We start from the raw sequence: 27,536 nt of genomic DNA on the forward strand, positions 1-27,536 counted from the left end.
AACTTCTCCATGAAAAGATCCTCCCACGTAAGCATTCCCACAAGACCCCCCCCCAAAAAAAAGAATCCATACTTTCCAATAGCCAATACTATATATAAGCAATGGGTCAAGTTCTTAACTTGAAGCCCTTTCTCCGGGAGCTGCGGGGCGTCAATCTATCCTCAAAGACATAGTTATTAGATCTTTCGACTATGTTGAAGAAAACATCTATCTCAAAATTTTGATCGGACAACTTTGGGTGATAAAGGGGGATGGGAGAGGGCTAGCTGCCCTCCGATGTTTTCGGTCACTTAAAAAGAACACTAGAATTTATTTCCAATCAAATGATTCCTCTCCCGATCTTCTAGGATCGCTGTCTCGACATTATCATCCCTGGGAAAAAACACAAAAAACAAATAAACACGCATCAGTGATCTTTCTTCTGACAAAAAACCAAAAATCCACTTTTTTCTACATAGGAACTTGAAACATCTACAGTAGGGTTCTCTAATATGCTGAATCTCATGGTGTGATTTTCATTAAGATCAATTGGTTTTTTTCGTGATGTTTTTCCCTTTTTTCAAAACTAGGCAATTTTCTCAGGCTCGTAGCTTTCGAAGGGTAACATTAAACTTCATGAATTTTGTATATTTTGAATAAGCATCAAGACTTCATTCTCTTGATGTATCTTTTATTATCATGACTGTTCTGTTACAGTTTTGGTTACTATTGAGCCGCATCGCTCCTTACTTACAGTTCGTTACCGCGAAACTGTTTGACTACAATTGATTTGTTAATTTTTTTTTGTCTCGGCATTAGGCTGTAATTAGATAATTTGTCAGTATTTTGTGAGTTTAAATGTTGTTTTTTGTTTTTGTAATTTTTCATTTATTGTACCATGCTTTTTGCACATTTTCTTTAAATCAAGAAAACAAACAGAAATTGACAACATTCTTCATAATAATGTATTTAGGAAAAAGCATAATAATTTACAAATGAGATACAAGTAAACTCCACTGCAAAAAAAATGTACTGTACTATGCTTACTATACTGGGCACACTGCTACCAATCTCTATAACATATCCTCGTTGTTCCAAAATAGATTAAACCAGATAGACCATATCATTTGATCTATTTTGCCTAGCTTAAGAAATTAGACTCTAATAGCAGCTATTACCTTTAAAAAACTCATTAGAGTTCAATTAAAAAGTCAATACAGGGGTAAGCGTATAGATGAAAAACCACCTCAAAGAGAATCAAAATTACAACATCATCAATTAAAAATTGTACAATACGACGGAAATAGCACACTATGTCGGTCTACATAATTATTACTATTTTAATGATACCCAGATACTAAAGAAATGGGTGACCCGGTGAACTTACAAAACCAATTATTATTAATTAATTAATTAATACAAACTTAATTAGTTAAATTAAATTAATTAAAAATTTAATCAATTAAGACGGATTTAATTAGTTCATTTTGATTAGTTATTTTCAGGGTTCAACGTGGTAGCAAAGCGAAAATGTAGCACTGTCCTACTTCATGATTTTGACAAAAACCATTAAAAATTAGAACCCATTTCTAACCATTAGAAACCATTAAAAACCATTAAAAATTAGAACCCATTTCTAACCATTAGAAACCATTAAAAACCATTAAAAATTAGGCTTTTGCATTAAAATAGAGTTAAGATGGGTCCAATGAGAAAAATGTTCTTATTTTGATGCCCTTGGTACTTTAAAGTAATTATTTATTTAAAATAGTTATTAAAACTTATCAACGTTAAAATTGCATCACTAGCCAAAATCAAATTTTGGGATCAACTGAATCTCCACTACTGCTACTACTAACATCTAACTGAAGTAACAAACCACCTGAGGCAAACACAGCAATATACACTCCTCCTCCATCCCCATCTATCCAAATCCTCCCTATTTGCACCCTCTCAAGAAGGTCCTATTTCCCTAAAGCCTTTCCTTAGGATATATTCCGACCTCAAACGGACCCAAAATAGGAGCTGAACCCCAGTAGTAGAAAATTTTTGTGAATAAGTGTTCAACTTTCACCATCAACGAGGTTGATGTTCAGGTCTCAGAATTCCAGAACATGCAATTAATGTTTGCACATTTTCTCAAATAACTTTGAATCGACTTTGTGAAAAAAAAATTATTACTCGTAGCGCTCTAAATTTGAGAAGGATATTCGGCTATCAGCATTCATTGTAATTCTATAAGATAACTGATATTCTAAAAACAAGTAAATTTCTTTTAATAGAACGCAATATATTCAATAAAAGTGATTGGTAATTTAGTTTCATTAGAAACTAGTAGAAGAAAGATAGCAAAATTTTGAGAAAACAGGACATAACACTCATGAAATGATTGCCGATTGCTGCATAAAACTATATGGCAGTAATTTAGAATTTTAAAAGCTCTTCAGTCAGAACCGACAAAACTTTCAGGCATCTAAAGGACATCACAGCAAGGGTCAAACTGAAAAGCAATCAATGTTCCTACCTATCCTAATTGAAATTTCCCTCAGACTCAAGATCTTGGCACTTTTAGCTCGGGGTAAAAAAAAAAACTCGATACCGAATAAAAGGATTTCAGTTATATAATAGCATTTTTTTTAAATCGCAAGTGAAAAGCCAGGCGAATAGATTCTAACATATACATAATACGATTACACGTGTGTCGATGGACGTTTGGATACAGACATCAATTTGTTACCTGAGTATCTACTAGGTAGTATACAAAACGTATGATAATACGCAAGCAAGTGAAGGACCACGAGAAATCATCTAAAAAAATTGTGGCATTCGGCCAGGTAATGAAAATCAGACCGGTTTTAACTGCTTTAATAACCGATTTCAATAACTGGCTGCTTAATAACCGGTTTTTAATGCTTTAAAAATCTCTAAAAACATTTCCCGGTGGTATAGAAGAAAAAGCGAAGGGAGCTTGTCTACATCTATGGTCCCTAAAGTCTATTATAAATTGATATGTAAAAGGGTATTACACATCAGCTGATCAACGTATTACATTCCTTTCTTGTAATTGTCATTTGAGTTATAGATGTAAGGAAAGTGTATTGAGCCTCCAACACAAAACCCTTCCATAGTCAAATCAATGAAAAAAAAACTAAACATCATTATACAGGTTTGCCAGACTTTATGATTGTGCCATACGTTATAAGTGGACCAGACTTGATATGCCCACCACCTGATTACGGGTATACCAGACTTGATAAATACCATAGGTGTGATATTATATTATAGGTGGGCCATACTTGATAAGTGTACCATCACATTACAAGTGCACCATAGTTGATAGGTGTGCCATAGCAAATATAATTATATCGGTGTGTCAGACTTGATAGGTGTGGGATTACAATATAGGCGTACCAGCTCTTCAATATTGAATAGCTAGGGTAATGTGTTCTAGTTTCCATAAAAGTTCATTTAATAAATCCAAGGATGTAGCCAGGATTATATTTGGTATGACCTAACGCAAGCTAAACTAAGGCAATAAACAGAGTAATGATAAATCATGTTGGAGAGGTAAACTAAGGAGAACAAATGACGTCACTATAAATAATTTTTGCTTTGTTCACGTTTAGTGAGTGAACACAATTAAAAACATACCCCCCCCTCTCTTGCTTACACCTCTGAACTTAAATTGTTTATTAAATAACTGAAAAAAATAAGTTTTCGACATTAAGAACATCAAACAGTTCGTGATAACAAACTGTAGTAAGGAGCGACCCGGCTCAATAGTAACCGAAACTCTAAAAAATGGAATTTTGGTATCAATAGTTAAATCAAAAGAATTGCATTTTAATGCTGATTTTAAATATATAAGTTTCATCAAGATTAGTATTACCCATCAAAAGTTAAGAGCCTGAGAAAATTTGCCTCATTTTAGAAAATAGGGAGAAACACCCCTTAAAAGTCATACGATCTTAACGAAAATCACACCATCAGATTCAGCGTATCAGAGAACCCTATTGTAGAAGTTTCAAACCCCTATCTGCAAAAATGTGGAATTTCGCATTTTTTGCCAGAAGACAAATCACGGATGCGTGTTTATTTATTTTTTTTTCCCCAGGGGTGACCGTATCGACTCAGTGGTCCTAGAATGTCGCGAAAGGACTCATTCTAAAGGAAATTAAAAGTTCTAGTGCCCTTTTTAAGGGACCGAAAAAATTGGAGGGCACCTAGGCCCCCTCCCACGCTCATTTTTCCCTAAAGTCAGCGGATCAAAATTCTGAGATAGCCATTTTATTCACCATAGTCGAAAAACCTAATAAGTATGTCTTTGGGGACGACTTACTCCCCCGCAGTCCCCGTGGGAGGGACTGCAAGTTACAAACTTTGACCTGTGTTTACATATAGTAATTGTTACTGGAAAGTGTACAGACGTTTTCAGGGGGATTTTTTGGTTGGGGTGAGGAGAGTTGAGGGGAGGGGTTACGTGGGAGAATCCTTCCATGGAGGAACTTCTCATGGGGGAAGAGACTTTCAATGGAGGGGGCGCAGGTTTTTCTAGCATTATTTAAAGAAACAATGAAAAAATAAATATGAAAAGTTTTTTCTACTGAAAGTGAGGAGCAGCATTAAAACTGAAAGAAACATACATTATAACGCATATGAGGGGCTTTCATATACGGAGTAATTTCTGTTCGTCTTAAGCTTTAATGTCGCTCCTTACTTTCACTTAAAAAAAACTTATTTTTTTTGTTTAATTATTCAAGGAATGGGGGATAATGTTTGCTAGGCATGAATTCAATTTCTCAGGCTCGTTTTTTAAAATACCAATTATCTATTCTATTCAACTGTTCAGTTTATTCAATCCAAATATGCGATTTCCCATTTGATTCAATTTCATTAATGAATCTTTTCGTCATTAATAAAATACTCAACGGTTTTGCCTACAATTTCTGTACGGTTAATTTTAAAAAAATCGGTCAATTCTACATAAAAAATAATATAGGCTATCCTAAATAATGATAATAAATTCGCTCTATCTCCTAAATATAAGAGCCAATTTACAATAAATATCAATTGTGACAATAAACATTTTAATGAAATTAAATACGAAACTAACTTGCAATACATTCTAATAGACATTATAGACCATCTCTAAACAAGATTAAAATCTTATTTTGAGAAATTTGGCAATTAATTTCTCAATACTACTAGGAAAAAGAAAAACTGTGTTATGCTTTTGCATGGGAAAAAATACTCGAGTGACCCTACAGTAGCCAAAGCCGGTGTTCAAATGAAAGACTGATGGTGAATTACAAATCATAACTGCTTAGATTTATCAAGCACAAAGTGGGTTTTGAGAAGACTAAAAGCGGTTTTATAGTTAATATACTCTGAATAAAAGAGGTTGGGAATCTCGCGAGAACTGGATATTTCGGGATTTAAGGGGATTCAGTGCCTTAAGATCATTTTGCGCACCACATCGTTGACTGGCTGTCAAAAAGACAAAGGGTCTATTGTTGGATTCTCCCAGAAGACTAGCCACCATTGACAGTTATTGAGAATATGGGGTTTGGCTAAAAAATTTGATTCAATAGGCAATGAAATCTTACGTATCCTGTGTCGGCAAGATTTTCAGTAAAAGCAGATAGCCCCACAGGGAACTCCCATTGCTGCCAAATTCCTCAAATATATTTCCTTTGTGCTAATTTTCAGCTTTTTTCCTAGTAATTTTGTTAGAACAATTTTTGAGACTGCCATTTCCTGAACTTTAAAAGAAAAATTCACCTCCGTTTGATCGGAAAAAACAACATTCATTCTTTCTAATATCTAATAGCTTCTAATGATTTCTAATACCTTTCTAATTTCTAAAATTTTTATCAAAACTGAATGTCCCAAGTTCTGGCAATAAAAAATAAAAAAAAAATAAAAAAAAAGAAGAAGTTAAATGGTGTCTGGGAAAGCGAATGTCGGCTTTTAGTTTTCCGTCGTTTATTATGATCTTTTATCAAAGCTCTACAAGTTAAAGAAAAATCACCCAGTCGATTCTAAATATTTGGCAACACAAACTAAAAAGGTTTAAAATGGACGAGGTAGTGCCAATTACAGGGTAGCGCCTAGCAATTGCATAAAAACGAAGAAAGATTTAAAAGAAAATTGAATATTTAATATTATTGATCCATAATGTAGTAGAATTAAAGGTGACATTTGTCCTTAAGTAGTACTTAATTCAGTATGTTCAACGACAAAATTCGGTTTGTGTCAAGAGGCAGAAGTCAGCCTGAAAATTTATGGCAGGTTTGGTAAGCTTTTTCCACCTACGGTCTAGGATTTGGTTTTTCTCCACCCTCCTCTACAATTTGAAACAGCTGCAAAGATGAGTGCGCCGCACTCTTGGGTACAACAAAGTCACCAGAAGCAAGATGACGTTTTGATTATTATTTGCAACACTAGCTCCTAGGTACCACTCTTATACTTTCCCATACACTGTGCTCTTAATTCTAATAACAGTCACCAGATGACGATGACGTTATCTGGCGTCATTGACGATGAAGTCACTAGAGGACGTTTTTATTATTATTACTGCAACTAGCTCCTGGGTAACACTCTTATACTTTCCCATACACTGTGTTCTTAATACTAATGACAGCTAAAGCGCTTAACTTTAAAACTTCGAATTTCAATAACTAACTTCGTTCCACTCCCACAGTTATGTTTTGACAAAAGTCGCTACATATCCTACTCTAACTCTATATTTTTAAGTCAGGGTCACCCAACCGAAAAGGTAGGCACTCTACGGCTAGAGGAAAAAATTCTACAGATAAATATGGAGATGATTTATTCCCAATCAATTATTTAGCTAAAAATATATGGCACCTTAAGAAGCTATAACTTTCCTTTGAAATTGTAGTTGTCTTTAGGAATCAACAGAGTCTTAATGTTTGAAGTTTTACGGACAAATATCACTGTAACAAAGCAAATTTTTTTTTGCATTTTTCATAATTCAACGTGGCAAAAATGGTATAAATATGGTACTACTCTATAAAATTCATAAATCTGAAAAAAACAAAAAAATAGTATTGAACATTTTCAATGAAACCCCAATTAATAAAATTGCGGTTTCCACGCATGAATAGATGAATAGACCTCAAAAGATAAAAAGCATGACCGTGTACAGGACCTGCCTCCCCCCTGGATACGGCCAAGGTATAGTTTTTTTTATTATTTTGATGTCCTTAGTACTTAAATTAGGTATCCATAGTGATACTTTAGCGAATATCTTATGGCTGTATTTAAAGGAGGTGAATAAGGATGTTACAAGGCTTAAGAGGGTGCTGACATGGAAAAAGGTTAAAAGATTGTGCTTTAAACTAGCTATAAATAAACTAACAATATTTGACACTGTAAACAAAATGAAAAAAAGAACACTCATTGTTTGGATTCTCACGGTCTCAGACATGGCTCATTCGAAGCGTTAGTTAGCCCACTTTTCCTGAGGGAGGGCTATTATTCTCTCCAAATAGAAAACTGATTGCCAGGGATTCAAAGAATGAGTAAGAAACACACAGTAGAAGGTATTTCCACAAGAAGGAATAAGATTAAAATATTGGATACTACTTATTTTCGATAAGTATTTGTAAAATTATTGTAAAAACAAAATTATTATTTGTAAAAACAAAAAACTTTCAGCTTTATTGCTTTCTGATAATTTGTTTTTATCCTTCTCAAAATTTACCCTTTGTCCTTTATCCGGGAAAATATACATAAACCATTTGGATTAAGTTTATTGGCTGCTGTGTATTCACAAAGTAATAAATGTTTTGGAAACTAACACAATAAGCCACGCGGGAAAGACATTTTTTCGCTGATTTACTTAATTTCCATCCACAAGTATATACGGCATGAAGATATCAAGCTACAAAAGATTTTCCAGCTACAAAAATATTTGGGATAAATGTTGATGTTTACAGGACTCTACCCTTTTGTGTAGAGTTGACTTGGTTTTTTTCTCGTGTTTAACTTTCAACATTCGATGCACATATGATATGCAATTATAAGGGTTCAAAATCAAAATAAATATTGAGCAGAGTAACCAAAGAAAGCTAGGCTTGTATGACTATCTAATTTAAAGTCTTTTTACTATTGAAACCATTTTACATTACAACAAGAGCTAAGAGCTCATATGGTACTTGTGACGAGGCCGGAAGAGCCAAGAGCTCATATGGTATGAGCTCTAGCAAAATTCTAAGAATCAATAGATTGATTTAAAAGGAAAATCAGAGGCTTAATGCCGGCCGGAATTTAAAATAAGAGCTCCGAATCACGATGTCCTTCTAAATATCAAAGTTCATTAATACCCGATCAACCACTCGTGAGTTATAAATACCTCCTTTTTTCTAATTTTTTCTCTCCATTCAGCCCCACAGATGGTTGAATCGGGGAAAACGAATTTATCAAGTCAATTTGGACAGCTCCCTGACACGCCTACCATTTTTCATCGTCCTAGCCCGTCCAGAAGCACCAAACTCGCCAAAGCACTGAGCCCACCCCATAAATCCTCCAAAGAGAACAGATCCAGTACGGTTACGTCAATCACGTATCTACGACATTTGTTTATTCTACCCACCAAGTTTCATCCCGATTTCCCCACTCTAAGCGTTTTCCAAGATTTCTGGTTTTCCACCCCAACTCCCCCCAATGTCAACAGAACTGGTCGGGATTTGAAACAAGAGCTCAAATAAAATAATCATTTGGTGATTATTTATTCGTAATTTGTATCTGGGAATAAACAAGGTTTTGACTCGGATAAAAGTCTCATTCAGCTTATTCATGATGACCGTGTGAGCCCACGGAAAAATTTCGGTAGAGGAGTCGTTGTATATTTCTTTTTATTTTAATCGTTTGTTATTATTTTTATATTGTTTATTGAGCGATGATTATTAATTTTTGCCGCTGATTAATGTTTCTGCAAATGGAGCTAACTTCAACAGAAAAGTTGGAAGGGTAAACGCTACTTTTAATTCTCCCGAGGTATTTCCAAGTAATACCGCTGAAGGGTACTATTTTCAAAATCCGGTCCAAGATCCAGGCCAAACTTAAACCGAGCTATGTTATTATTTGCCTTTTACAAAAAGAGTCTAACAAATAATATATACATGGGCTATTTCGATGACACTTTCATATTTTAGGCAGTGTTAAGGCAACCCTGAATAAGTTACAATATTGAAAGACACTAGGGTGGAATGGAGTCACAGAGCTAGCAACCTTAAACTAGCTGCAACACTTTAAACTAGCTTAAACTGGCAACAGCTGCTATGAGAGCAAAATGCAACAGAAACAACAGCACTAATGTTTCTAAGGTTTAAACATATTTCTTTGGAAGAGTTTTAAAGGAGCAAGTGCTGGTATGATTTATAATTCTGAAAAGCTAAGAAAAAAAACGAGAAATCAGCTTAAAAAAACAAATTGAAGTCCTTTTTGGAAACTGCTTAAAGTGTGTCAAAAACTTGCATACGTAAAAGAGCAAAAGCAGACAAAGGAGGCCATTATTCTAGCACAGGTCTGAGAAAGTCCTGCAACGTCCTCAAACCTAACCCCGAAATCCATTTATCTTGCCTCTGCTCTTTTAGACTTAATAAAAAGAGAAAAACAACTCGAAACAAAACATCTGAAAACAGGTTTAAAATTTTGAAGAATAAAAACTTCATTGGATGCAGTGGGTTTTCACAAAAGGCGGAATGGATTGGATATTTACAAGCGGTGGAAGAAGTTCCATAGGTGGAATGGGCTGCACGTTTAAAGTGGTGGAGGAAGGCGGTATTGGTTGCTGAGGGGTTTGTAGTTGTGCTTCTCGTTCTTGTATAATTTTCAAAAGTGAGTTTGGCAAGCGACCGCGCCTACCAGCAACAGATACAGGATTGCCACTACACTGACTGAGGATTCTCTCACGTCTATGAACCTAAAAAAGGAAATTAATTCAATTAATTGAAATGAAATTTAATTTTTAATTGACTAATTAAAATTTTAATTAATTAATTAATTAGAAAATTAATTATTTGAAAATAAATTAAAGCGAATTGAAATGTAATTCAATTCGTTAAAACTGTTCTTTTGCATTGAAAACGAATCTTGGCCGCTATTCATTTTTTTATATATTTGAATGGACACACGTCAATGTCTATTCGTACCTTTTGAAATGTAACACCCATCGATCTTGTAAATATCTGAAATCGATCTTGTAAACGTAATGAAGGTTTTCTGATAAAATTATAGAGCAAAGTTTAAACTTGATACAAACAAAAATTACTACATTGGGGTCTAGACAATACATATATGAAAAATTACTTCAAATAAACTGAATCCTGGTATTTTCATAAATTTGTAGAATTTCTGAAAAACTAATCTTTACTGAAAACTGAGCATACTTCAGTTTTTAGAGAATTAAAATTGCACAGAGAAATCTACTGATTTCATGGCCACTGAAAGTCATTTGAGTGCCATGTTAGATAGTATTTTATTTTGTAGGCTGTTAAAGTATTTTTTTTTTGTCCTAACCATGAAATCTCCATTTTGTCACAAAGACCCCAAGGGGTATAATAACGCTGGTATATTTGAGGAGTTATTTATAAAATACTGTACAATGAAATATATATTGAATCTAGAAAATTGAAAGATACTAAAAGAATCTGAGGTGTGTATTTTATATAATTTACGGAAAATCAAGTTATTATTGTAATTTTTCTGCCACAACACTGCCAAGATTTTGAACTTCTCCTAAAAAAGTATATTTTCCACATTTTTACTTCTTGGGCCCTAGGAGTCGGAGAAAACAGATCATTAAAATAATATTATTGATCATTAAAATATTAATATTAAAATAATATTATTGGTTAAAAAAGAAAATTGTCTAAATTGTAGCGGGTCAAAACCCTTATCCAGCCCCAAAATCATGCACTTGTGCCTGAAATTAAAACCAGTGATCAATTCTTAAACACCTTGACTGCGTGGCGGATGTAAAATCCTAATTTTGAAAACTTTGCATGGTTACACATTTCAACACTCCCGATCTTCCGATCATGATATGCCAATCCCCAACTAGCACTGGAGAAAAAAAAAGCAACTCAGGGTTTCAAGCTCTTTTCGAAACTCCCAAAAATGTGTTATAGAGCTTTACTTTTACTGTTATAATAAAGGTAAGGAGTATTTATTATTGTACATGAATAAATTTTGAAATTGAGTGAAAGCATTTTTACACAAGGCAGTTTTTTTAAACTCAATTTTGCATTTTCATGTACCAAGGGAAAAAGCATTCAGGAGGTAAATTTTAAATATCCAATTAAGATTTTGTGGCCATAGGTATTTCGATGGCACACGACAGAAAGTCCCATTCTCCGGTGCTAAATGCCATCTTGTACTCCTATTGTCAATGAAAATTTATTCTAAACAAGTGCAAGTAACTATTAGTTTTCAAACAAGCTCTCATAGAACTTTCAGCGATTTACACACGTTGCGCTAGTACTTTGAAAACAAAAAGGAAAAAAAAGAGATATCATCGTTTCAAATTATTTTTTAAAACCCTCGAAAAAATTGTTTTTGTTATTAACGTTTACTGTTAAGATATACATAAATAACAGTTATTATTCCAAGACCAACCTGAATTATTTCATTTCATTCAGCAGTTTTTCTTAAGAACATTTTTTATTTTTCACTCATTAAGGGAGGTGGGAGGGAATCTTGCAAGAGGGAGAATCTTAAACCCCCAGCTAAGGATTTTCCACCGTAGAAATTATATCGATACCCTTTTTATGCTCATCCGCCTTTTAACTCCAGAAACGATCCAAATGAGTGCCATTTTTTGGTACCATTTAGCATTACAATACCAGTCTATGAAAAGTAGGTTAAGATTAAGAAACTTGAATTTAGCCATTTAATATATCTCTACGACGTTGCAGTAACGTAGTTTTACTAGTCAGCAACCGATGGATGAAACTTATCAACGGCACGTGGAGAGTGGGTACACAGGGAAAGGGATTGTAAACCACAGAATCAAGGTTTTTGACCTTGAGGAGATATAGGCGGAGATCCATACTTCCCAGTCTTTCCACGCCATAAGTGGCATCAAAAGTGTCAATTTTGGTGTCATGAGCCACTTTACCAAAAACCACGTCGATTTAAGAATTAGCATTCAAATTAGACCTAACAAGCTCTATATAATATCGAAGTACCCCACTAGCTTAGAACATAAAAATAAAAAAAGACACATCAGTACTTTCCATGCAAAAAAGTCTACTTTTCAGACTCTTTCAAATATACCCTAAATTTGTTTTCATATTAAACTTTAACTATTAAAACTATCTCAAATAATACTTGTTATTCTTGACCCAACTATAAATGGCAGTTTTTTCTCACTCAACAATTTCGTTCTTAAAACTCTTTTTTCGACTTCCAGTTACTATGGGGCCATGGTTAACTCTTTACTAAAATAATAAAATGCGAGAGAATTTAAGCTCCTACTCACACCATTTCACAAAAAAAAGGTAGAAAATAATTGCATTGCCATTGCAAATACCATATACCAATACGACAACTGTCATAAGTACCTTTGACAGCAGCTTTTACGATTTTGCCAGCGATAATTGATTGCAAATGACACTTAGCAGAAAGACTCAAGACCAAACTTCTTTTCCCTTCTCTGAAAAAATTTCCAGAAAATTTCCAGGAAATTTCCAAGAAACAGAAAAACACGCTTCACGATCACCGATTTGATTAGTTTTAGTACCTGGATATCACTTAGTTGAAAATTCGTTTTTTATATTAATGTAATAACTGTTTAAAAAAATAAATTCTAGAAACAAATGTCTGCTTTCATATCTCTGTCACATTTTCTTTTAAATATTTTAAGAGATTCTAAGACCTAAGGCATAGAGAATCAATCTAAAAACTAATTTGAGGTGGTCTGTAAATAATGACATAGAAAAAAGCTCACAAGAAGAGTCTTGGCTAGTTTTGACTAAATATGTAGCAGAAAAATGTCTATGTGCTAAGAGCTTCAAAGTGTGCTTAGAAGGTGTTGTAAAGCTTCTATCAAGCAAAACTACAGCCACTTCTATAAAACCAAATTAAAGGAAAAGAACAATCAAAAAGAATACTTCTTTTATTTAGAAAAAAATCAAGGGTCGTTTGTTCTATTCCGTCTACCCGAATGTGCTACTATTTACAGAATGTACTACACCCTTTTTTTCTTAAATAGATAAATAGCTCGATAATTTTCTAAAATTAATAAGATTAATTTGTCTGCAAAAAAAACGCGTTTGATAAACCTTGTGCACTTTTGGAATTTTATGGGTAAACTGGAAAGCAAATCAGCCAATGAAGGGGCGGAAATAGTGCTCCTGGCATTTTCATTTTCTGACTTACTTTCCAGTTTGTCTGACTTACATTCCAGTCTCTGACTTTACTTTCGAAATTACGAAATGGAGGCGCGGATTTGCCTGTAAAGCTGTGTCTGATTCTTGATACTACTTTGAACCGCAATACTCTTTATGATGCTTACATTACAAGTCATTTTAGTTTTAAATCAAACTGGAAACGCTAAATGCGTTTGAGCCACCAGTAATTATTATTTCCAATGAAGCGCAAAGACCAAACTCTTCATTTCTTCTTGAATGTCCAATTCACATGAATGTCCGAAATCCAAAAGCATTTCATGGTTATTTTTAGGGAAACTATTCTTCTCCTTGGGAATTTACATTCAATCAATTCATTTCATAAAAAAAAAAAAAGACAAAGTAAATGTACAGCAAATCTTGTTACAATTATGAGAAAAAATGCATCAAAAAGTGGGTAAATTTGTTTATCCACGTTAGTGATTTTTTTCGTGGGCGGAGGCGTAAACAATACACTTTAAAAACGCATCAAAAATTTGTTTATGTTAATTTTTGTTACGTTTGTACGAGTCGTAAAAAATATTTTCCCCTTTTTTTCTTTTTAGTTTTTTTTTGGTTTTTACTTTTTTTTAGTTTTTTTAGTTTTTTTCGTTTTTTCTTTTTATTTTTTTTTATTTTTATTTTTTTAGTTTTGTTTTTCTCCTTTATTTTTTATTTTTTCCTTTTTTTATTTTTTATCTGGACAACAATATCTAGGCGTAACTATTGCCTAAAAATCCTAATTTATTTTCTCATTTACAAGCAACCCTCTGTGGTTCAAAGTTTCGATGTCCAGAAACTGGTTTCTTGCTTGGCACACGTGTAAACGTGGCCTAATGAAAAGAAATGTATTAACACGCGGAAGTAAGGATCTTAAGAGAATAGATGGTAAAATAAGGAGAAGATGTTTAAGGTAGGCAATTTGAGAAATAAACAATTGTTCGTTAGTAACAACCTAAATCACATTTGTACTCTCCAGTACAGCTTCTGCGCGCCTATCCCCTCACCACCGTCTTATCCGTTGTTTTCGTTGGTTTTGTGTGTGTATTTGTTTTCCTCTTTGTGTTTTTTATATTTATTCTTATTCCGCCATATTTACTTTATGTATCGCGTGGGTGAGAAATAAAATAAATAATAAATAAATTTCTGATTTTCCACTCTTTTGTAAGATTAGTGTTACACAAAATACCTCTTTTAAACTATGGCAGCTGAGTTGAATTTAGAAACAGAACAAGCTTTATTTTGGAACTAAATAAAAAATGAACTTTAAAAGGCTGAGGGAAAAATTAATTTTTTTTTTACAAGGAATACCTTTAGGAAAAATATGGTTCGGTCACACTTTCCGAGGCTATAATGAAAGACGACTTTAATGAAACGATGATTTTAATGACGGCTATAATGAAAGACGACTAAGGAGTAGGCCGTGTTTTAAGGGTGAAGGATGTTTTGCCAAAATCTATGTTTTTTACTGTCCATCTAAGACCAAAAGAAAAGCAGGTCAAACCGAACGGGGTTTTAAGAGGTAATAAGAAGAATTTATTACACATTGGAATTATTAATGAGGGGCGAATAGTGAAGCGTTTAATTGACTGGTTTGGAAAATGATTGTGAGAGGCTGTGTTGGTCTTGGATGGTTGGACAATTTAATAGGTAGTTAGGAGTAGATTTAGGGGCATTAGCCAAAATACCCTTAACCTCCTCTATTTACGCTAAAGTTTGATCCGTGCTTCACTGAAAACACTTGAGAATGCAGGAAATATAGCCAGCTGGTAAATATAATTTGTTCATATATTTATTGTCTTTCAATTTATTTGAAGTAATAATTTTATTGTTTAGACAAATAAAGTTGAAAAAACTCTTTAATTTTGGGCATTCAGACATGAAAGAAAGATAAGCTAATATTAAATTCCTCTTGTGTAAACACTAAGGTGAAAGTAGCAAATGGTTGAGAAGGTTTAATGCAGTTTATTAAGATGCTTTGTTTGCAAAAAATATGCTCCATATTTAAGCTCGATGTATTTTCAAATGTATCTAGATGATTATGCAATTATCAGACAGTCACATTGCTCCAACCCTCGCTTCTAGCCTTATACTTTAAATTTTAAATATCTTCTAGAGTGGAAGGGCTTAATTGAATGTTCTGGCTCTATTGAAGTAATCATTCTAGATCAGATTCGAGCAACCATGTTATGCTACACGAGCTACTTACGTTAGAGCTCAATTTTTTTTGTCCAATCCTTCCTTTTTACAACGAACACCATGTTAGATAACTTCGAAGACTACACTGCCTTCCCAAGACGAAAAACATAACAGTTCAAAATAGGTATGAAACCTTTTAATCGCCAGTGAAACAAATATAAAATTTTTTAACTGAATATTTCGGACACATATACAGTGTCCATCATCAGCAGTAAAATTTCGAAGTGTTATATTTTAGAAATGCCGTTTCATTGTAAAAAGAAGCAACAGACTTCATATAGAGGGGAGTTCTCCTCCCTCGAACATCCTCTGCTAACTAATATAGAAGTTTGACAAATTCCTTTATAAGTTGTGGTGAATTTCATAAATAATGGATAAATTGAAAACAGAAACATCACTAACAGAAGTTGTTGCTTGCTGTATAGAGTATCATTAATTTACTCATTAAAAATTGCGAGTATAAAGAGTTCAAACCTTTAAATGTTTAGCAAGGTGGTCTGACCTTGAAAATTTCTTTCGACAGGCAAGGCATTCATACGGCTTGTATCCAGAGTGAGATCTCTTGTGGCGGGACAGCTCGTCTGACCTTGAAAACCTCCACCCACAGTTTGGCCAATTACAATGGAACGGTTTTTCCCCTGAAAAGGGAAAATAAATTCTAAGAGGCTCCAGTTAAGATAACTGGACAAGGTTAATATAACTTAGACTTTGTGTATCCCTTCCTCCTTACATAGACCATAGAAAGTAGTGATGAAATTCCATTATAGAGGCTGGAGTGTTTTCAGCAATAAAACCCAGTTTGCCCTTTCGCGTGGAGGGACTTTTAGACTTTGTGTATCCCTTCCTCCTTACACCGACCATAGAAAGTAGTGATGAAATTTCATTATAGAGGCTGGAGTTCTTTCAGCAATAAAATCCAGTTTGCCCTTTTGCGTGGAGGGACTTTACCCAAGTCCATTTTCTTCCAAGTTAAAAATTTTTGGCATATTTGGCCTTTCCAACACTCCGATAGTTTAAATTTGATCCCCAACACCATTCTTATCTACAAATTTGGTGATTTATTACGCAAGGGTCTCAGAGCAAAAAGAAAAAAAAAAACCAATAATAATGACTTGAAATTAAAGAATAGCACCTCACCTCTACCATTTTCTTCCAAGTTAAAAATTTTTGGCATGTTTAGCCTTTCCAACACTCCAATAGATTTAATTTGATCCCCAACGCCATTCTTATCTACACATTTGATGTTTTATTACGCAAGGGTCTCAGAGCAAAAAACAGCTATAATAATGATTTGAAATAAAAGAATAGCACATGGCCTCTACCATTTTCTTCCAAGTAAAATTTGGGGCATATTTGGCCTTTTCAACACTTCAATAGTTTAAATTTGATCCCCAACACCATTTTTATCTACAAATTCCACATATAGGAGCAAATCTCCAGCATTTTTATTCAGGGGACAAGAAGGTTCTATACCCGGATAGTCAAGGGACAGGGGCTATACAATAATTTTTCTCCAAATTATAGGGAGGGCAACTTACCCCCCCCCCCCCCAAGGTCTCCTCAAACGACGCTATTTGAGAGCCTGGGTACATGAATCGTCATTTGGTTGGCAAAATAAACGATATAAGCTTGTTGAAACTGTAAATAATATAAAAAAGCAACATTAAAAAAAAGTTTGAAATTCACCTGTATGTCTTCGTAAATGAGCTTTCAAATGGGATGCTTTCGCATAAAGTTTGCCACAACCTTCTACTGTACATTCAAAAATACGCTCTTCTTCCTTTTTTTCATCTGCAACTGTTGCTTTATTTGGAATCTTTATTCTGGGTAAAGAGCTTGGTGTCTCACTGATGTGGTAAGGAGAACAATTTGAATAGTAATTAGTTTCCTCTTCTACGTAATTTACCTAAAACAACATTTTTCCTTGTTAAAGTCGTTAAAATTATGGAAAATGGGGACAAATGAAGACTGACAGTGCTTCGCTTTTTATTTAGTATAGTCTTTGAGTGGCGTCAGTTTGGAGAAGGCAGATGGGGCTTGTGCCCACTAGATTTGTTTGCCTCTGCCTGCTGCTACTATTATTACTAACAACTCACCGGAGCACCAAGTCGCCTGAGGTTAATACAGCTACGCAGGCTCCTCCTCAATCCCAATCTATTCAGTGCTCCCTCTTTACATCCTCTCAAGAAGTTCCCATTTCCTTTAAATATTTCTTTATGACATCCTCCCACCCCAAACGAGGGACCTACTTTCTGTTTAGCCCTAGACGGTTGGCCGAAAAGAACAATGTTTGGCAATCTGTCATCCTTCATCAGCAGAACGTGCCCTAACCATTTCAACCTTTCTTTCATTATAGCCCTAGAAAGCAGAATTGAACCCTATTTTTCGCACAGCTTACTGTTTTAAATACGATCAGTCAGCCGGGTACCCAGAACAATCTGTAGGCAAATTCTCTGGAAAACATTTAGTACATCTTCATCCGCTTTTCGGAGCGCCCATGCTTCAGAGCCATATTTGACCATTGTCATCACTATACCTTCCAATATTCTAATCTTGGTTTGCAGACTTATCTTCCTATTCTCCCAACCCTTCTTTTTATTTGCGAAAAAATACCCTGAGCCTTGGCTATTCTACTTTTAACATCTTCACTGTTCCCACATTCTTTACTAATAATACTACCAAGGTAAGTAAGCTGCCCACCTGATAAATCTTTTCGTTACCCAACGTCACCTTCTCATTTTCAGTTATTTCTAGGCTTAGTGACTTAGTCTTCTTAACATTAATTATCAAAACTATTCTGAACCCGCAAAACCTATAAAAATTCATTCATTTTGCTCACACTTTCATCTAGGATGCTTAAATCATCAGCATAATCTAAGGCCAGGAGTTTTTGATTTGATTCCGCCATTTGATTCTGTGGTCTCCCATTGCCTTTCCTGTACTCCCCAAGACAAAGTCCATCAAAATGATCCATATAAAGGGGGATAGAACACAACCCTGTTTAACTCCTGATTTAATACAAAAGCAGCTGCTAACCTCATTTCCTACCTTAACCACAGTAGTATTATTCTCGTACATAGTACTAATTACTTTAAGTTATTTGTCTGGTATACCATATAAGGATAATACCTCAGCTAAAGCTCTTCTATTAACAGAATCAAAAGCTTGCTTATAACCTATAAAACTAAGGACAAAGGCATTTGAAAGCTAAGGCACTTCTCAATTATTAACCTATGAGTAAAAATTTGGTCGACACAACCTCTATCTTTTCTAAAACCGCATTCATCTTCTCTTAAAACTTTGTCTACAGCATCTCTCTGTCTAAAAAGTATCATATAACTAAGTAATTTGCTAACTACAGAGATCAGACTAATGCCTTGATAATTACGACACTCACTCTTATCACCTTTCTTATAAAGTGGTTTATTTAAGGTTCTCCTAAAATCGTTAGGTACTTCCCCTTTTTCAAAACCATATTCATAATATTCAGTAACTTATTTCTAACCTTAGAGCCACCATGTTTAAGAAACTCTTTAACCACACTACCAGCACTTGGAGCCTTATATTTTTTAATCCTTTTAGTACTGTCGCTAATTCTTCCTCATAAAACTAATGTTGCTTCACGTCCAAGGTATCACAAACTTTTTCAGTTTCCTCTTTATCTTTTCTTGCAACTGTATCTATTTTTAATATATTCTCAAATGTTCCGCCCATTTCTCTTTAACTCGCTAGAAAGCTACAAATTAGCTAGGAAGAGGTTTTTCAGCCCAAAAATGCCCGTCAAAACAGACCAAGACCAGAAGAATTATCCATTAATCAGAATCCCTTGTGAATGCTGTGTCGTTTACTAGGCTATAACCTCCTCGAAGGGTGCCACTCCTCAAGTGGGAATAGAGTTGACTGCAAGGTTCCCAGTCTTGCAGGTACCCCAAAAGGGTCGAAACAGCCCCTTGCAGAGGGCGCTGTCTATAGATCTGGATCTTAAACCTTTCCGCAGCTGTCCTCCTATAGAGGATCATCCCACCATGTTTTCTGCGTCACCATGTAATTTAACCCATTACTGGGAGAAGGTTTGTAACTCAAGGGACGTTTGGACACGCCGGTGAGCCCTGTTGAGTGCACATTTGAGGAACCTTCTTCCTCTTCCATTTGTATTTATGGCCCCGGGCGAGGGTGCCCAAGTTTCTACTGTGGACCCCCAGGGACAAGGTCTCCCCTTGGTCCGTGCCTCCTATGGATGTACCCTACATATATGTAGGATGTTCCCCTATTGCCACCTGGGGACAGTCTTCTCCCAGTAACGGGTTAAATTGCATGGCTACGCAGAACACCACCGTGGGAGGATCCTCTATAGGAGGACACCTGCCACTGCCTAGATTAAAAAAATTATTTTCATTAAAAAAATACACCTATTTTGGTATTCACATTGAAAAAAATTGGTATTCAAATTTGGGTTAAATTCTAGTTAATTGACTTCTTGCTAGGGAAATGAAACTTTCAGGGATGAATCTACAGACTAAAGTATGTCCCAGGAAGGTATTTTGAAGCAACTACCTCCATAAAGTATAAGGGGATAATGAATAAAAGGAGGGGGGTAGCCCATTCTTCAATTTACACCATTGAAACCTGAATTATAATACTTGGCTTTTCTATAATCGAAAACTAACTCACTTTAACATCTTCTACCATTTTTGTAGTTTGAATGTTTTAATTAGCAGCTGCTCATAGTTCCATTGAAAAACAATAAATATTTTGTAAGATAATTTGTGATTAACAAAACAAGCAGCGGTATCCTATATAATTGCTGGTTTTAAGATTTTGATTTTAGAGCGTCTTTTTATTTTAGGATTTCAGGAAGAGAGTGGGCACCGAAGCCCCCATCCGAAGCACTTTAATAATGAAGTGCCTATGTTATAATGTTTATTTTGAAATAATTTCTTACAGTCTTTACCACCAATCCTTTTCAAAATTAAATAAAAAAACAAGTTTTTTTAAATGAAAGTAAGGAGCGACATTAAAACTTAAAACGAACAGAAATTACTCCGTATATGAAAGGGGCTTTTCCTCTTCCAAGCCCTGCTCTTTACGCTAAAGTTTGATTCTTTCTCTTAGCTCTACTTTTTAAAACAGTAAAAAACTTTAGCGTAAGGAGCGGGGTGTCGAGGAGGAAAAGCCCCTTTCATATACGAAGTAATTTCTGTTCGTTTTAAGTTTTAATTTCGCTCCTTACTTTCATTTAAAAAAACTTGTTTTTTATTTAATTTCTGGACGTTTTTGAATTAATACATGTTTTGGCTCTCCGCACATAAATAATTAAAACGAAATTTGCATATTAATTTGTTTTGGCTAAATGGCTTTCTCATAGTTTTAATCAGAAGATTTAGAGGAAAAAAAGGGCGAGAGAGGAAGTCTAGTTGCCCTCCAATTTTTTGATTACTTAAAAAGGCAGCTAGAACTTTTGATTTTTTACGAACGTTTTCGTTAGTAAAAAATATACGTAACTTACGAATTAACTTACGTAACGAACTTCTATATTCGTATGTTTTTATTGCGTATTTGAGGGGGTTTACCCCTGTCGATACCTCACTCTTTACACTAAAGCTTAAATTTTGTACCAACTCCTTAAGAATGACCCATGGATCACAAAGGCCGTAGAATAAATAGTTGAAATTACTAAAAATACTTTAGCTTAAAGAGCGAGGTATTACGAGGAGGTAAACACCTCATATGCGTAATAATTTCTGCTCGTTTTAAGTTTTAATGCTGCTCCTCATTTTCAGTAGAAAAAAATTCCCTGTTTATTTTTTCATTTTTTTTTTAAATAATGCTAGAAAATCCTGCGCCCCCTTCATTGAAAGTCTCTTCCCCCATGAGAAGTTCCTCCATGGAAAGATCCTCCCACGTACCCCCCCTCAACCCTCCCTCCCAAACCAAAAATATCCCTCCTGAAAACGTCTGTACACTTCCCAGTAACCATTACTATATGAAAACACAGGTCAAAGTTTGTAACTTGCAGCCCCTCCCACGGGGACTACGGGGAGTAAGTCGTCCCCAAAGACATAGTTAAATGGTTTTTCGACTATGGTGAATAAAATGGCTATCTCAGAATGTTGATTAAATAAAAAAAAACAAGTTTTTTTAACTGAAAGTAAGGAGCGACATTAAAACTTAAAACGAACAGAAATTACTTCGTATATGAAAGAGGCTGCTTCCTCATCAACGCCCCGCTCTTTACGCTAAAGTTTGACTCTGTCTCTCAATTCTTCTTTTTAAAACAGTTAAAAACTTTAGCGTAAAGAGCGGGGTGTTGATGAGGAAGCAGCCTCTTTCATATACGAAGTAATTTCTGTTCGTTTTAAGTTTTAATGTCGCTCCTTACTTTCAGTTAAAAAAACTTGTTTTTTTTTTTTTAATTTCTGAACGTTTTTGAATCAATGCATGTTTTGATTTTGGCTCTCCGCAGAGGAATAATTAAAACGAAATTTGCATTTTTTTCTTTGGCTAAATGGCTTTCTCATAATTTTGATCGAATGATTTTGAGAAAAAAAGAGCGGGGGAGGAAGCCTAGTTGCCCTCCGATTTTTTTGTCAATTAAAAAGGCAACTAGAACTTTTAATTTTTTACGAATATTTTTATTAGTAAACGATTTACGTAACTTATAAATTAGCTTACGTAAAGAACTTTTGTATTCTCATATTTTTATTACATATATGAGGGGGTTCGCCCCCCGTGTCAGATCCTCGCTCTTTACACTAAAGCTTAAATTTTGTCCCAATTCATTAAGAATGACCCCAGAATCACAAAAACCGTAGAATAAATAGTTGAAATTACTAAAAATACTTTAACGTAAAGAGCGAGGTATTAGGAGGAGGTGAGCCCCTCAAATGGGTAATAATTTCTGTTTGTTTTAAGTTTTAATGCTGTTCCTTACTTCCAGCTGAAAGAACTTTTTCATATTTATTTTTTCATTGTGTTTTTAAATAATGCTAGTAAATCCTGCGCTCCCTTCATGGAGATTTTCTCCCCCCATGACAAATTATCGATGGAAAGTTCCCCCAGCATATCCCCCTCTTCTCAACCCCTCCCCCAACCTAAAAAATCCTCCTGAAAACGCCTGTACAGTTCCCAATAACCATTACTATATGTAAGCATTGGTCAAAGTTTGTAACTTTTTGCCCCTCCCATGGGGACTGTGGGGGAGTAAGTCGTCCCCAAAGACATAGTTATAAGGTTATTCGACTACGCTGAATAAAATGGCTATCTCAGAATTTTGATCCGTTGACTTTGGTAAAATAATTAGCGTGGGAGGGGGCCTAGGTGCCCTCCAATTTTTTTGGTCACTTAAAAAGGGCACTAGAACTTTTCATTTCCGTTAGAATGAGCCCTCTTGCAACATTCTAGGACAACTGGGTCGATACGATCACCCCTGGGAAAAAAAAAACAAAAAACAAAAAAAACAAATAAACACGCATCCGTGATCTGCCTTCTGGCAAAAAATACAAAATTCCACATTTTTGTAGATAGGAGCTTGAAACTTCTACAGTAGGGTTCTCTGATACGCTGAATCCGATGGTGTGATTTTCGTTAAGATTCTATGACTTCTAGGGGGCGTTTCCCCCTATTTTCTAAAATAACGCAAATTTTCTCAGGCTCGTAACTTTTGATGGGTAAGACTAAACTTGATGAAACTTATATATTTAAAATCAGCATTAAAATGCAATTCTTTTGATGTAGGTATTGGTATCAAAATTCCATTTTTTAGAGTTTTGGTTACTATTGAGCCGGGTCTCTCCTTACTACAGTTCGTTACCACGAACTGTTTGATTCGGTGACTTTTGGGAAAAATGAGCATGGGAGGGGGCCTAGGTGCACTCCAATTTTTCGGTCACTTAAAAAGGCCACTAGAACTTTTAATTCCCGTTAAAAAAAAGCCCTCTCGCGACATTCTAGGACCACTGGGTCAATACGATCACCCCTGGAAAAAAAACAACAAAAAACAAATAAACACGCATTCATGATGTCTTCTGGCAAAAATGCAAAATTCCACATTTTTGTAGATAGGAGCTTGAAACTTCTACAATAAGGTTCTCTGATACGCTGAATCTGATGGTGTGATTCTCGTTAAGATTGTATGACTTTTAGGGGGTGTTTCCCCCTATTTACTAAAATGAAGCAAATTTTCTCAGGCTCGTAACTTTTGATGGGTAAGATTAATCTTGATGAAACTTATATATTTAAAATCAGCATCAAAATGCGATTTTTTTTATGTAACTATTGGTATCAAAATTTTATTTTTTAGAGTTTCGGTTACTATTGAGCCGGGTTGCTCCTTACTATAGTTCGTTACCACGAACTGTTTGACAATATGTCCCTATGTTTAGTCTATCTGTACGATTATTCTTCTTTATAGATTTTTATTTAAAGTATGACTGGACATATACCCAAATGCTGTCTGTCTGTAGCCTGTCAAACAGTTCATGGTAATGAACTTTAGTAAGGTGCGACCGGCTCAATAGTAACCGAAACTCTAAAATTTGGTTTATTACTGATTTAAAAAGTAGAGTTTTGAGAAAGAGTCAAGCTTTAGCGTAAAGAGCGTTGCGTCGAGGAGGGGACAGCCCCTTTAATATACAGAATAATTTCTGCTCGTTTTAAGTTTTAATGTCGTTCCTTACTTCCAGTTGAAAAAACTTTTTTTTTATTTAATAATATTTTAACGTCTATTTGTTAGAATAACAAGAGAACAATCGATAAATTAAAATGTTAGTGTTTTATGTCTTACTTCTCGTTACACGTTTTGTTACACGCTTGTCAAAAAAAAACAACGGAAATTATTCCTGTTTGACGGGAAAACAGATAGCTAATGAGCAAGGTGATTTTTTTTAGCATTAAATTTTGAAAAGGCACCACTTTTAACAAAAAGTACCTCTTTTAACAAAGTATAAAAAAAAGTACTACTTTCGCAGAAAGTATTCAAAAAGTACTCCTTTGATTAAAAAGTATTAAAATAGCACTTTAGTACCCCCCGTCGCAACCCTTTATACTATCTTTCAATCAACAAGTTTTTTTCAGTGTCAGTGTCAAAGACACTGACATTGTTCCTATGTGAGATTAAACAAAAAAAAAACAAGTTTTTTTTAAATGAAAGTAAGGAGCGACATTAAAACTTAAAATGAACAAAAATTACTCCGTATATGAAAGGGGCTTTTCCTCCTCAACGTCCCGCTCTTTACGCTAAAGTTTGACTCTTTCTCTTAACTCTACATTTTAAAACAGTAAAAAACTTTAGCGTAAAGAGCGGGGCGTTGAGGAGGAAAAGCCAGTTCGTTACCACGAACTGTTTGAATTGCTTGAAGGCAAGAATGCTTGTCCCATGAATGCTTGAGCGTCTTGTCTATTAGCAACGCTCACAGCCACGGTGGCGAAGGTACGCTTGGGCTACAATTTTTACTAATTTTTAAACGTTTGAATTGTAGGATAACTAAGCACTTTTGAGATTCAAAAATATCGGAATACTTAAATGTTAGGTAAAGCGAAGCTCCATATAAATTTTGAGCCAAATCGGATACGAAGAAGGGGTCAAAATAAGCACATCAGATTTTGGCCTAAGACAGACGAAGGACAGGAAGCAAGTTAAGTAAAACGTGGTAAAAAACGATGTCTATTTTACATATGGGAAAATTTTTCAGGAGGGAATTATTGAGGGGAATTTTCCATGGGAGGGGGAACGTTTCGAGGGCATTTTCTCATGGAAAATTTCTGCAGAGCCAGCGGGAGAAATTTTTTGGGGGGAGAATTGTTCGAAGAATGAATTTTACGAGCGAAATTTTTCAAAAACTTAAAAATTTAAAAATGCGATCCCTGTTAACATTTGCGGGCTTGGAATTTTCGGGGGGGGATTCTCCTTGAATTTCCTTTTTTTAGATTGGAGCAGCATGTGACAAGTAAGCTAATAAGACTACAAAAATAGTTTTTTGTAAATGTTGTTTTAAAAAGTTGTATTAGTGCGTTAATATAGAGAAACAGAAAGACTACTTCTGAAACAAGTCCTTTTTGTAACTCTTTTACCTAAGGGATTTGTCCATCTATCAAATAAATTCAATTTATTTACCACAGAGAAACAGAAAAACTTCTTGAAAAAATCTTGTGACTTATGAGTTGTTGTTCCTTTGCTGCTTTTAATATGAGAACAAATCAGATAGATTATAACCAATCGGTCTGACAAAAATACGTCACAGGTGTCAACCAACAAAATCAAAGCCCACTTTTTACCATAGAACTATAGGAAAGTAAGATATTGTTGTTCTCTTTGGCCTTTAGTCATGACTAATATCATATGGCAGAAGTAAAAACTTCTATAACCCACATATCAATCAGACAAATCTAGATCTATAGTAATAAAGCTAGATGAACAGCAAAATCTGGACGGTTGATACTTCCGGGGTGCAGTCTTAGGTTGATGAGCATTTGCCTGCTATCCAAAGTACTCTAATAACTTAAATTTAAGCTGAGTCTTAGGACATTAGAAGGAAGGAAAGAGGTGCCATTTCACGAAAATTTAGGGGGGGTTTAGTTCTTGTATTCCTTTAATGACGATAAAAAAATGGATTTCGAAAACCTGTGCCGGAAATTTCTCCCCCTAACAGCCCCTCCTCCCAAATTAGCATCCATAAGGACGAGAGAAATTTTTTAAGATTCCGTTTGGTTGACAAAAGTAGACCTTACGATTTTTTTTTCATTTTTTCTACCTCTTTCATCCCTATTAAGTGTTTGATCAGCTTTCTCCTTTTCTTCTAAATTTTATCCTAGCTATCTTTTCTAGATATTTTCTTAATGCACGTTCTTTCTTTACGGATTAGAATGTTATTAGATTGTCACTTAACTTAATATTAGACTGATTTTTTTTTATGTTGTTTGTGACTGCTTTTTGAATGTACTCTTTGTTTTGAACAATTAAATTGCAATGCAAGTGAGAATGCAAGTGAAAATCGCAATGCATGTGACTTGTTTAAAAACAAGTAAATTTCATTTTTATTAATGTAAGAAGTATTTTTCATAATTATAATGTATTTCCTTTATTAATGAAAATGGTCATTAATAATTTTGGTAGGCTATCGATAGCCGATATTAAAATTGTATAATAATTTTAAATAATTAGATATAAAAATGAGACAATTAATATCAATGGTTATTTTTTTTATTTGAGAAAAAGCACAAATCTGGAAATTATTGCTTGCAAAATTCGTTTTGAAATAAAATTTTTGTATCAAATGTAACATGGAATCTAACATGTATCTTAAAAGTAGTTTCATATTCTATCCTGTCAACATTTTGCATAAATCCAGATTTTTGTCTTCAGTAAAAAAAAGGTCTTTGAATATATTTATTCTCTATATTTTTCAAACATTCCCCTTAAAAGAAAAACAAGGGACTAACTTTAATTTCATCATTGAGGTTGCTAGAGACTGAGCGATTGTTTGTGACTAGAAGTATTTTTAATTTATTTAACGTCTTTTTGTCTATGCTTAATAGATGTCTCTCCCTTCAAAAAGGAAAAAGAAAAGCCACCAGAGCAGGAAGCCAATGAAAAATGAAAATCTTGTATTCGTATTTTTTTTTCTTAGCAAAACAGAAAGCTTAATCGGCTGATGTGTTTCTAGCCTAGAGATGTAAATAGCTTAAAACTCCTGAATTGCATGTATAACTCCTGAGTTGTATGTTTTTCTCCAGAAAGAGATTTTACGCTCGTAGAGTATGATCATAGAGCATAGAGCCGAAAAATTCTAAGGTATGTTTTCCTGCAGATAAGAGATTACACTTTTATAGAGCATGATTATAGAGCATAGAGCCTCATAAGGGATTGAGTGAGATTTCACGCTAATAGAGCATAGAGCCGGAAACTCCTGAAGTGTATGCTTATCTGCAGGAAAGAGATTTCAC

The 27,536-nt window shown here is 34.6% G+C and overlaps 1 protein-coding gene across 2 annotated transcripts in view; it reads right to left on the reverse strand.

Moving 5' to 3' along the window:
- Nucleotides 1-927: 927 nt before the first annotated feature.
- The window catches only part of LOC136037682 (Kruppel-like factor 2), a 57,724-nt gene continuing 31,115 nt past the window's right edge, over nucleotides 928-27,536 (reverse strand). The window contains exons 3-5 of one of the 2 annotated variants that reach the window (XM_065720434.1): nucleotides 17,283-17,502; nucleotides 16,099-16,234; nucleotides 928-9,931 (exon numbers count right to left, since the gene is read on the reverse strand). In XM_065720434.1, coding sequence (XP_065576506.1) covers nucleotides 9,841-9,931; nucleotides 16,099-16,234; nucleotides 17,283-17,502 — 447 coding nt within the window. In that variant the 3' untranslated portion in view covers nucleotides 928-9,840. Of the gene's footprint in view, nucleotides 9,932-16,070; nucleotides 16,235-17,282; nucleotides 17,503-27,536 lie in introns of both variants that reach the window. The other variant, XM_065720433.1, reaches the window with a different exon arrangement.

Source organism: Artemia franciscana, chromosome 17 (assembly GCF_032884065.1).
Source record: "Artemia franciscana chromosome 17, ASM3288406v1, whole genome shotgun sequence".
NCBI lineage: Eukaryota > Metazoa > Arthropoda > Branchiopoda > Anostraca > Artemiidae > Artemia > Artemia franciscana.